The sequence below is a fragment of the Drosophila busckii genome, chromosome 2R (genome assembly GCF_011750605.1).
Source record: "Drosophila busckii strain San Diego stock center, stock number 13000-0081.31 chromosome 2R, ASM1175060v1, whole genome shotgun sequence".
Lineage (NCBI taxonomy): Eukaryota > Metazoa > Arthropoda > Insecta > Diptera > Drosophilidae > Drosophila > Drosophila busckii.
Genome location: NC_046605.1, coordinates 1,334,464 through 1,347,095, shown reverse-complemented (window position 1 = coordinate 1,347,095; position 12,632 = coordinate 1,334,464). Strand labels below are relative to the sequence as shown.

General features: G+C 38.0%; 2 protein-coding genes across 2 annotated transcripts; one reads left to right on the top strand and one right to left on the bottom strand.

Moving 5' to 3' along the window:
* The first annotated feature begins 82 nt into the window (after positions 1-82).
* LOC108595957 lies at positions 83-498 on the top strand. The gene has a single exon (XM_017981244.1). It carries the CDS (start codon positions 89-91, stop codon positions 470-472), a length of 384 nt encoding a protein of 127 aa, XP_017836733.1. The 5' UTR covers positions 83-88; the 3' UTR covers positions 473-498.
* Positions 499-543: 45 nt separating this feature from the next.
* Positions 544-1,175, bottom strand: LOC108594868 (CheB42b). Its single transcript, XM_017980007.1, has 3 exons — positions 1,004-1,175; positions 777-950; positions 544-717 (listed from the first exon to the last, which is right to left on the bottom strand). Exons 1-3 carry the CDS (start codon positions 1,115-1,117, stop codon positions 544-546), a joined length of 462 nt encoding a protein of 153 aa, XP_017835496.1. The 5' UTR covers positions 1,118-1,175.
* Between the last annotated feature and the right edge of the window lie 11,457 nt (positions 1,176-12,632).

The following is a 12,632-nucleotide window of genomic DNA, read 5'->3' as shown; positions in this document are numbered from 1 at the left end:
CCTTTAGCTGCGCTACACAATGAAATATCGCATCGAATGCTATTACTGATTATGATGCCAATTTAGTTTAGCCAAGTCAATTGTCAACATGTGCCAGTTGTCGCTGCTTTTGCTGCTGCTGCTGCTCTCAGCACTTGCATCTCCCATTCTGGCCCAACGCGCTGTTGCCTGTGATGGCAACGTCTTTAATAAGTGCAAGGATTACTGCTTCGCCGATTGCTTGAAGGACGACTTTGGCACTTGCATGATGAACTGCGACAATGGCTGCGGCTGCACCGATGCAAAGATAATACGCAATAATGGCGGCTGTCGCCAGCTGAAGCTTTGCACGCTGGTGGACACCAGTGATGAGGCTGAGCTGCAGACAGTTATGGCAGAGGCGACAACGCAGCGTGCGCCTGCATTGATAAATGAAAACGGCGATGATCACTTGAATCTTATTGAGTTTACTACAATCAATGCGTTTGCCTAGACTTGTAATACAACAATGCAGCTATGCAGCTAAATAAACTTTTTATTATTATATATTAAAAATTGCGCAGCTTATGATTGCTCAAAAATCGCGCCAATCATTTCAAAGCAAATTGATTGCGCAGCTTTTTTATACATTGGATCGATTGCCTCCATTGTTATAACAATCTTATGACGACCACTTAACAGCGTACCTGACACTGAAAATGCCACATCTATATTAAATGGTTCATATATAAGTTTTACCTGCAATTTGTATTAACTGATTAAAGTTAAATATAATTAATTAAGTTGCTGCCACTTACGCCTGGCAGCGCACATTGATCGCGAACTTCGGCAGCATTCAGTGCATATTTAGTCCAATATTTGTACCAAACGAGTTCTGGATTATACATGTCCTTGCAGAAATCTGGCACCTTCATATTCAATAGAGTGGATTGCCATGAGCCGCGATTGAATTTAAATATACTTAAGCTGAGCTGCAATTAAGAGTTGTGCTTATGCTAATTCTATATATAATAATCTTCCCTACCTGTATACGATGTTTGGCATTTATATTCCATACAAAAGTTGTATTGCCTGACAAGCGCACAATATCCTCATCGAATCCAAAATTTAGTTCAGAAAAATCAGCCAGGCCATTCATACCGAGTACATTTTTCGGCTGATTGGGGCAATCAGTGAAGACCTCCTCATTTTCAAACACAAACAACAAATCTTCAGCAATTGCAAATTTTACTTGATAACATAGCCACAGACACAGCAGCAACTTTTGTATTATAAACATTTTGTATATTAAACTTGAAATTAAACTTGCAGCGTATTTATATAGTTCAGTTTATAGATGCTAATCAGCTGCAAAAATATGTTAACTGATGTTCAGATAAATTTAGCAACATTAGCTTTGATTAACTCAATCAGTTTTTGTTGCTTGCAGCAAGATAATTGCTAATAAAAATATATAATTAAATTTAATTAAATTATTCAATTGCTGTTGACATGAATTGCCCAGCAGTGCACTGCGTGCGTGTTAAAATGCAAATTGCTAGTGACAAACAAAATCACTAGTGTTATATTTCTTGTGTAAACACACAGCATGGAGCTGTGCAAACTACACAAAGGCGTTAACAACAAATGCAAATTTACAAAAAATAATTCAATTTAAGCAAAAGACGGCAAAGCACTTCTAAGCTGCGTGGCGCACAGTGAGTCACAGCTGTAATCGCATTAGGCGAGCTGCTGATTTACATAAGCAAACGGATCGATATGCGCTGGCCATTTGGCCAAAGCGCACAATAATCCATTAATATTAAAATACAAAAGGGCGCGCATAAAAAAATGTGCTTAATGAATTTTTAATACGCAGCCCACTCTCTTGCTAATGAAGATGAAATCGATTGTATTACAACGCGTTGACTTTCTGCTTGAGTTGAGCTATGATTTATGCATTGCCATTGACTGACAAAAGCTTTTATTTAATTAGTTTTCATAGCAGCCAGCTCGCTTAATTTAAAGTCATAGCAAGTGTCAAGTGGGGCTAAATTCTAAGAAATTATGCGTTATATAATTCAAGGCTGCTGCCTTAAGCCAATTTATGTTGGCCAAGTTCGTGGTGTGAGTGCCTGCTTGAGCGTATAATGGTCGACAGGCATTGGCCTGTGACTTGTACAAGCAGCGCATATAAAATTTGTAACCTAAGCTCTGTCAAATGTGGGTCAATCTTAAGCTGACCAAATAAATGGCCATTTGAACGTTGCAGTGGATCAGGGCAGGCAACCAGCCAGCCAGGCAGCCAGGCCAGCCAGCAGTGTCCTGACACTTGAAAAGGGTTATCAAGCAAACAAACACACACACACACACACACACACATGCACAGAGAAATCAGTAGCTTGTTCTGCTGAACAAGTTTATAAAATGTAGCAAAAAATATGTGAGAGCAATGCAGGCAGGCAGCACAGCAAAAGATTATTACAAATTTAGTCAGCTGGAAAAATGTCTAGATTACAAGTATAATCAGTTTGGTTGGCTTGGTTGGTAGCAAGGCAGAGACTTTAAAGCTTTAACTACAAAAAGCAACTATAACATTAGACTAACTTAAATTTGTTTGTAGACTAACTAGAAATATCGATATCAAGCAGCTGCTTCAAAATACCAAATTTAATTTGTAAATATATTATAAATTATAATAATATAACATCAAACTGTTAGAACTTTTCTTATCTTTGTTATTCCCAGCTGCAATAAATTCAGTCGATAGAATTGAAAGTTCTTTCAGCTCCAGAAGCAGCGTTACTTTTAAAACTCTAGCTGCAACCAAAAAAAAAGACGTAAAAAATCATGCTTACCCGTAATTTATGTACAAAAGATGAAAAATTTTAAAATTAAGTGATAATTGAATAACTAATAAGTGATTTTTCAAACATAAGTACGCTTAGTATGGGAATTATTTTTACTGACCCTTACATGGGGTTTTAGGTTAGGTTAGACAGGATAACCAGAGGCCTTGTGGTCCATTGATATGCCTCTTTATCTGTAAGAATAGAAGGGGTATGTGGTAGTTGATGGGATGTATGAAGTCGAGGGGGGTACCATTTCACCAGTTCCCGGCTAAACGAGGTGCTGGCGATTGATCCTATTTCATACAAATTTGGAAATGACCAAATGCATTTGCTTAGGGTTAGTAAAGTAAGTTGGGCTGGTTTGCTGGTAACCACTAGTTTCACCAGCTACGAACTAGTGCCCAGTCCTGCAGGGTAGCTCTGTATATCTGAAATATTAATGCCTATACGCAGTTTGGCGCGCTACTGCTGAACTCCATTGTCCTGTCAGCCAACAATTGTTGCCGTCGCATGAATATTTCATGAGTGCCTCGCTTTAAATAAAGCTGTTTGCTCTGCAGTCGTTGCATCAATCAATGCATGCCGACGACAACAACTGAGCGGCAGTGGATCACTGGCCAGGCCAGGCCAGCCCAGCATAAAGCCGTTGGCTAAACATGTCATAAAGCTGCAAAAAAAAAGCGCAACATTTTTGTCGCCAACAAGCAGCAGCAGCAGCAGCAAATCCAAACAATTCACTTTGCTTATTAGCATAAGGGCCTTGGAGGCAAAGGCTCGCAGGAGAGGCTTGTGCTCTTTGGTGGGCGTGACGCTTAATTACCAAGCAGTTTTCTAATGGCCGCCATTAGCCCCAGAGCTCAAACTGTTACAACATGACAACGTTAGCAGTCAGCTGTTAACTGTTAAAAGCAGTTGACATTAGCAGAGTTTAAGCTCTGCTGGCCATAACGTCCGCAAAGCCCTTGAGCATTGTAATTTATGCTATCCTCCGCTTTAAGCACGTGGGAAAAGCTTGCTGTGGGTCCACTTGACCCAAAGTGATTACAGTTTGTCATAAAATGTGCACCGAAAAATGTGCCAAAGGGTGTTTAATTAAAAATTTGTTAAGGGCTGCAGCAATTCTGTATTGCTTAATTTACTAATGTGTGTTTAATAACACTAAAGGGTAAATATAATCGCATAATTAAGGCAAACTTAAAATAGTCTATTAAATAAATAAATGCTTATAATATTGCTGGCAATAATATTTGCAACTGAACTTCATTGTTTTAATTTGCTGCAACAAACACTAAGTACAATTTGCTGGTTACTAACAACACTTATCGACTTGGCAGCATTGGCCTCAGCTCTAAGCTTATCGATAACAGTGTTGGTAATTGCATTGGTATGCGCGATCAGTTTGTTTCAGCCTGTGTAAGTGAATAGACAGCAATTTAAGTTTGTATTATTTAAAGTTTGTGTTATTAACGCATTGGGGATAAGTGTTTAACTTTAGTATTTTTTGTAAACAATTAAACAGCTTAAGCAATTATGTTTACTGCAAACTAAAACAAATTAAGACACAAATGTAATTCATTTGCATATGCAGTCAATTTCTCAGAATAGCGCATAAAGCCTTAAAGTTGAAATCCTAAACACACCATGCTAAGTTTTTTTTGTGTAATTGCTCAATTCCAATTAATACAATTGAATATTTTTAATTTAACATAAATGTAATTCAAGTAATATGCAGTCAGACTCAGCTTCAGACTTTAGTAAGAGCAAATAACAATTTCAATTGTTTTATAATAATTTTTAATTTAACAAAAATGTAATTCAAGTAATATGCAGTCAGACACAGCTTTAAACTTTAGGCAGAGCAAATAACAATTTCAATTGTTTTATAATAATTTTTAATTTAATAAAAATATAATGCAAATAATATGCAGTCAGACTCAGCTTTAGACTTTGATTTTCAAAAGTTTCAAGTAAGTTATGCCGCCGTCGCCGTCGCGCCGTTTTCTTTGCTATTGCTACATATGTATGTATATAGTATGTATGTATATATTTGTATTGTATGTATTTGCCTCAGAAAAAGAAAAAAATTGGCGGCGGCGGCGGCGACAAATAATTTTTCGTATTTCTGCTCTTGGCTTTGATGTGTTTGTTGTTGCTTTGTCTAGACTACGCGAGTTTGGCTAACCAACACTTATGTACATATATATGTATATATTTTGTAGCGAAAAATTTGAAATTGAAATTGACTTGAGCTGCTGCCTAATTTTTGCAGTTTATAAAATAAAATTAAAGTAACGCCAGCTTTAGTTGTATTAACGTTTTGTTATTAATTTATTGCTACTACTACTACATGCTACTTTGTTTTAACATACACACACTGATTGTTTACTATGCACAGTTATGAAGCCAGTTGAGTTTGCTGCTGCTTTTGGTGCTTGACTGTTATCAATAGTTTTGCTAAGCTACTTGCTGTGCATAACTTTTGCCCTAAGCAGACTTAAAAGAGTTTCGTGTGCGAAAGTAACTTGCTAAAGTTATAAACTATATAAATTATAATATAGTTTTTACTTTGACAGTTGTCTGCGCATAAATTATGCTGTCACAATGGCGCTGCTAATCAAATAAATTGAACTTTGTGCAGTTGCACTCCATTTGCAAGTCTCTCCCCAGGGCTGCAGTTCATGCTAAATTAATTAACATTGTGCCAAAAGTTTGGGGCAATCTTTTGTCATAGTTCTGCGCTCAGACGTCAGAGCAAAGTAAAAAGTGTAAAAAGCAACTGAACTGAACTCGAGCTAAGGCAACAATTTGCTGAAAACTTGCGCTGCCCTTGGCTCGGCTCGTCGACTGGGCGTTGGGCAAGTTTAATCGTTGGCAACTGTGTGGCGCTTAGTTTAAGCGCACAATTAAACGCAAGTGTGGGGTGGGGGTTGGGCTGTCACCCGCGGCATAAATCGCACAGGCAAATGCTTTAGCGTAGATTTACACAGCATTGCAATTTGAAGCGCGTTGTACGCTCAGCTCAGCTCAGCTCGCACTTTCATTTTGTTTGCACTGTGTTTGTTTGCTGCCGAAAATTGAATTTCTCGCTCAGCGGAAAACAATAAACAAGCCAGTGCAAGGCGCCGGTGCGCGCAACGTGCCTGAAGGCAGCTAAAGGCAAACGCCAGATTGCGTATACGTCAGCAACAAAATATGAGCTAAAGTAATATATATAAAGCTTATTTAAAAGCACAAAACTTGTTTCAGCTATTTGATTATAATATTAGAGCATTTGTGCAGCGTGCTAAAACTTAATTTCAACTGCAATTTCTCTCTCTCTCTCACTCTCTATTGCTTGCTCGCTTTGCTGCTGGCGGAAGGAAACACTTTCATTATCACTTTGGCGCTGCAAATTTATTGCGACAGCCTTGGGACGCATTCGTGTGGGATTTTGTGCCTTAAAAACTGTTGCAAGCTTGCGCTTCCATTAGCGTCATGTGCGCATTCGTTGCTTTATACAGATAACCCAAACACCTTACAGCAGCTTGCACCTTGTGCTGTTCGTGCTTGTCGATTACGTGGAATATTTGCGCTTAAATTCATATATATTTAAAAATTGTTTAAATTACTGCAACTTTTCTTTGTGGCTTGCCATACTCAAACTTTAGCTTAACTCATTGCCCACCTGACGCCAAACTGAAAACAATTTGCGCAAATTAGCAAAGGTGTTTTATGGGCTATCATCATCATTATCATTATAGCAGCTACTACTTGTTGTTGTTCATTTTGGCACAAAGTTTAGTTTGTTTGCTCTTTGTGCCATTTTATTGCAATTGTCTGTGCATTTTAATTGCGGTCTGTGCTATAATTAAGCCTCTAATGCTATTTTTGCCCCACAGCGTGCACAACAGTATATCAATGCGAGTGTGTGTGTGAGCCTTAAAAGCCAATATATCACATGCTAACAAAGCAAGCCTTTGCCAAGTGTGCATGTGTGTGTGTGTGTGTGAGTATTGTGACTACAACAGCAGCAGCGTCAACATGCATCACACACATGTCTGCACAGGATACTAATTATGATTGCGTTGCCATGAACAAGAGACCATCAGTCGAGGCTTTAAGGCTCTGCAGCTGCTACTACCTTGAGTGTATGTGTGTTGGCCATTGAATATGCAACAACAAACAAAAATTGTGTTTGCTAGCTGGCAAAATAAATTGCTTAATTGATGCAGCAATTTTTTAATATCATTTTTAATTCAAGCAGCTCTCAACTTCAATTTTTGAATAGAGAAATGTATTCCATTTTTCTTCAAGCAGCTTGCAACTTGTTTAGATTTACTTTATTTAAGTTTAAGGCTGAACACAAAGTGCAATATTGTTGCCTTATAAATAAATTAAATATAAAAAATATAAAAACTTTATTTAATAGCAGCACATGAATGAATTACTTATACTTAAGTGATGTAGCAATTTTTTAATAGTGCAGCGTATTTCATTTTTAATACAAGCAGCTTTCAACTTAGTTAAATTTACTTTATTTAAGTCTAAGGCTGTTGCCTTGTAAATAAATTAAATATAAAAAATATAACTTTATTTAATAGCAGCACATGTATTATTTATTTATTCCTTTGATTTAGTTTGCTGCTGCTTTAACTTGAACTTAATTTAACGCGCCAGCAGCTGCTGCTCATCAAATTGAACTTCAGCTTGGCAGCATTTTTCTGTGTATAACTGTATGCTTAGCGCTAAGCTGCTTTGGGCCAGACCACTGCTCAATTCTCGACTGTTCAGAGTCGCATTCAATAAAGCGCTCAAACTGCTGCTGCTGCTGCTGCAGCCATAGACATCAATAAATTGTCTGTGTGTGTCCTGTGTGTCCTTTGCCTTACCGCAACAGCTACAACTGCACACCTGTTTTGGTCACGCCCATGTCGTCCCGGCATCATTTGTCAGAAAGCATTTTGCATGTGCTGCGCGCACGGCAAACACAAATAGATATTGCTGCCAAGTCATGTCATTGCTTGCTCATATATATTCCTGCCAGGATACTCACACGGCAATAAAAAGCAGCTACAAAAGCAACGCTAACGCTAACAATGGCAATGGCAATGCTGGCAGTTCAGTTCAGTTATGCTCATATGCAAATCCTTTCGCATGTCCCTGTGTGTGTGTGTGTGTGTCTGCTCGGCAGTTTAGCTACGTGTGCTGCCTTCATATCCTTAACCTCGTTCTCAACGCAGCGACTTATTTACTGTTTTTTCAAATTGCGCTAGCTAAACTTTTGCTTGCCACTTTTTTGTTTTTCTCACACAGTTTTTTCCTCTTAGCTGCCATTTTGCTGCTTCCGTTTCCGCCAACTTTGGCAGCATGTGTTTATGGCTTCTTAATTGTCTGTGTGTGTGTGTGTGTGTTTGGCGAAAAGTTGCTCTTGCCAAAAATTCGTAAATTGCCACAACTTGGCGCTGCACGTGGCTTTAACTGCTGCGAATTGTTTTCAATGTGAGAAATCATTATTAATATTGATGAATGGCATTTCAATTTTATTTACTATGCAAATGTGTTTGCACTTTTCACTAATTAATATTTCCATATTTTCCTTACAACCTTTTTTGTTTTTCACACACACACATAAACAAATATGCTGCATAATTAAGCCGCAGTCAATCGCATTTATTGATAAATTCATTAGTGAATTGAACTTTGCTTGTAGCAGCAGCTGCAATACACTTTAAATAAACAAACTAACGTTTAATAAGCAGCAACTTCAAACAAAAATGTGCGCTAAACAGCGCTTAAACATTTAAATTAGCAATATTGCATAATAATTTAAGTTACAAACATTTTATATTCAATAAGTTTGGAGTTTTTGACCTGCGGCTGCTTTGCAACTTTTATTTATGTTTGGAAAATTACATAAATTTCTGTAATAAGCATTCATAAACATAAACATTTGACTTGTTAATTAAATTGCGCTATAATTTACACCCTAGTTGACTGTGCCCACAAGCGTTTTAACTAAGTTAACAAGCCCCAAAGACTAAAATGTGTGCAAAATTTAATTGTGAAAATCAATATGCAGCAATGCGGCATTAACTGCAATAATGCCAGTTACACAAACAAGTCAAAACTTTGACTTAATGCGCAAGCACACACACACACACACATACAAACACACACATAGTTATAAGCAAAGGCAAGCGTCAAGCAGCAAATTGAGTGCTAAAATTTGCTTGCGCGCTAAAGTATGCTACAAAATTTTTGCGCTGCCAATAGCTTTTGCACTTTATTTTGCGCGTGTGTGCGCTGCTTGACTGTGTGTGTGCGCGCATGCTAAATCTAATTGGATTTGTGCAGATTCAATGAACCGAATACTTGAAGTATTTGCTACAAATTTTTATTGCATAAATCGAGCAACATTCAGCAGTTGTGTAAGATTTTTATTGCTTGAGCCACAAGCAGCCGCAGCAGCAAATATGTACATATATATATATATATATATAAATATAAAGATATTAAAGCTTTAGGCCTGAGGCAGGCAGCGCGCCTGCAATTAGGTGCAAAAACACGTAGCAAGTTGCTGCTGTTGTTGCTGTTGTTGCTGCAACATATGACAGCGTTGCTTTGGCCTGGCCACTGGCTGCTTATCACAATATGTTGGCCCAAAGAACACGCTTTAATGAGACGGAAAGCAGGCGCCAATCGCTGCAATTAAAATTAATTACAGTATTTGTCAGCTTTTGTGGCTAACTTGGCCACCAAATGCGCTCGCTGCAGTTCATTCAGCAACTGATCGCGAGAGACTCGCAAGTAGCAAGCAGTGGGGGGAGGCAGTTGCATGTTGTAGTTGCACTAATGTTGGGGCTGCATAGACGCGTTGCACTGATTGCAATCGCGATCGTTAATTAAATGTCGAAAGGAATGTTGTTACTGTTGTTGTTTGTGTTGTTGCTGTTGCTGTTGCATAAAGATCAGCCAGCTGGGATAAAACAAGTGGTTGTTGCTGTTGCTGTTTGCTGTTTATAGCCGCAAATCGTGGCACGCAATGCGTTGTCGGCTGCGTGCAACTTGCGGCTGTGGCCGCGAGCTTTATTATCGCCCTTGATCTTGGCTAAATCGAAATCGCCGGCATTGCGTGAAGTGTTGCAAATGAGTTTTTGTTCGGGGCGTGCATTGAATTTTCAATTGGCCAGCAAATTGGCAGCAGCAACGATAGAGTGCGAGAGAATGAGATAGAGAAAGAGCAAACGAAATTGGTAAAAGTGTGGGCAAATAAAAGATTAGAAGATTAGCTAAATGATCAAATTATAAAACGCATATATATTTAATAAATAATATAAAACCGATTACATGCATATATTGAATTTATACATTTTCGAAAATAAAAAATATCAAAATATTTTTATCAATAATATAAAACCAATTATACTAAATTTATAAATTATTGTTTGTCAGTTTTCAATAGCTCGATAACAAATACAACAGTTATCGATAGCAACAATGTTGCTAAAATCTAAAAATATTAAATGCATATAATACTAATAATAAATTTTATCAATAATATAAAACCAATTATATTGAATTTATACATTTTTGCAAATGGGAAAGATTAGAAGATTAGCTAAATGATCAAATTATAATACACAAATATATCTAATAAATAATATAAAACCAATTCTACTGAATTTCTAAATTTTTGTTTATTTTGCAATAGCTCGATAACAAATTCAACAGTTATCGATAATTAAAATGTAGCTAAATTGTACAAATATTAAATGCATATAATATTAACTATTATTTACGACCTAAAACTTAGCATTTTGCTCCATAGTACTGCTGCAAATTTATGCATATTCTAAGTGTAAAATTGCTTGGCCTACAAGATTGTAGCTACAAGTTCGCTTTCTAGTTATAAGCTGGTCAATTTTATGACCAAGTACAGTGGAGTCGTCGTCTTCGTCGTCGTCGTCGTTGCTGATTGCATACCAAACTGGCTTGTGACCCAAATTGTGTTGCCAAAGAGTTATGAGTGTTGCTGCCAAGAGTCTCTTCCAGTCAAACAAGGTTTCACTTTGGCCTATTGGGAACATCTTTATGCAGCTGCGCCGAGATGAAGTCGTCTCGCTGCTCTGCTGGCTGGTGGCTTTTTGGCCAGAAAGCCACGCGTTAACACACACTAAACAAAAGTGCGGGGGGGTTGTATACACAGATGTCTCCAAAGGGGTCGCAAACTGACTGTTTGCAAAATAAAATGCACTTGTGCATACACGACTCAAGTTTATCAATAGATGGCAACAAACAGAGCAAAACTTTGAACTCGTTTCGGGCCAAGTTTTATATACAGACCATATATACATATAGTTTTTTTTTTTTTGTTAGAAAACTTTTGCGTTGCATTTGCGCTGGCATAAAAACTTGATTGCAAGTCTCTTGGACCTTGGCTGCAGTCAGAGCTGGCGCTGGAGCTGGAGCCGGAGCCGGAGCTGCTTCTGCCGGTTTCGCTTCGTTTTTGGTCTGTGCGCTTGTCTTTCAATGAAAATGCAAACACACAATGAAAAGTGCAACTACCGTTAAAGGCAAGAGAGGGTACGGGGGGGTTGTGTTTAAAAAGTGTCGGAAATTGGAGCAATCGAAATGCAGTTTTGATGGCGTCGAAAATTGTCAATTTGTGGCTGGACGAGCCAATTGCCAAGCACTAAAATCGATTTAAGCATAATGTGAAAAGTGTAACGTGTACGTGTTGGCCAAAAATGTGCAGCTCAAAACCCATTTGCATTTGCCTAATGAAGTTTTGTTGGCCAGCAGCAATTTGCAATTGAATTTGCCGAGCTAACTTAAAGTTGAGCCTAAGTATAGAAGTGCTGCTATTTAAATTGTAGTAAATATTTTTGTTTATAATTTATGCATTTGTGGCTGTCATAAATACGCTAAAAATATTGACTGTATGTCTGGGGTGCTATAAAAATAAATTGCACGCTGCTCTAAACATTTGTCGGCCCCATTTAGTTTACAATTGTTAAACTATCAGCGCGGCCAACAACAAATGCAAATGAGCCACGTGCATTTGGCCGCGACAAGTGCTTCCAGTTACAACAAATGCGACACGTAGTTTAAGCCGGCAACGAAGAGGTTGCAATGCAATGTTGCAACAGTGCTGCGCAACAATTTGAAAAAAGCTAAAAATATTTAAGATTTATTGGCACTTAAAATAGCCAAGCATGAATCACTTAATGTAAAAAACTATTAGCATTGCTTTTGTAGATAGCAACAGCTTTAACTATTTGTGTTGCATTTTTTACTGATAGCGCTGCTAAAAGCCTCAGATCAGTCAAAAAATCTCATGTTGTCAATTTGATAAATAACTACAGAAAATGGCACATAAATTATTCAAAGGTCACCACAAAAGCGAAACATTAGCAACTAACATTAGAATGCGGGTACATGTAAAACAATTTTGCTTTTAGTTTGGGAGAAAGGCCCACAGTAGTCGCCGTTACGCTGTTCTTATCGCTTTGTACTTATCACACACGCACACACACATGCACGTACACCCACATCGAACACGACCGACAGCAGCTACAACTTGTCGTGTGTGCAAGCGAGAGCGAGGCGCGTGTTCGAACTGTTCGATGCTGCGCTCAAATGTTCGATGGCGCGCTCTCAAATGTTTGAAGCATTAGTACGTTGTAGCGCTATATCTTTCAAATTATATACTGTATCTAGGCATATAGTAACCGATCACTTGCTGCTTCAGCAGCTCCTTTGTGCTGAATTCAATATTAAACTAAGAAAATAAAAAAACGCTGCTCAGTCTAAGTTGCATGCGCTTTGTTTGCGCGCCGCAGA

What these genes read in the sequence shown, in the direction of transcription:
- LOC108595957 (XM_017981244.1), top strand. Translation starts at nt 89, where the DNA reads ATGTGCCAGTTGTCGCTGCTTTTGCTGCTGCTGCTGCTCTCAGCACTT.
- LOC108594868 (XM_017980007.1), bottom strand. Translation starts at nt 1,117, where the DNA reads ATGAATGGCCTGGCTGATTTTTCTGAACTAAATTTTGGATTCGATGAG. An exon ending in ATGCCAAACATCGTATACAG is followed by an intron (nt 951 to 1,003) that starts GTAGGGAAGATT and finishes TCTTAATTGCAG; the next exon opens with CTCAGCTTAAGTATATTTAA. An exon ending in ATCAATGTGCGCTGCCAGGC is followed by an intron (nt 718 to 776) that starts GTAAGTGGCAGC and finishes TACAAATTGCAG; the next exon opens with GTAAAACTTATATATGAACC.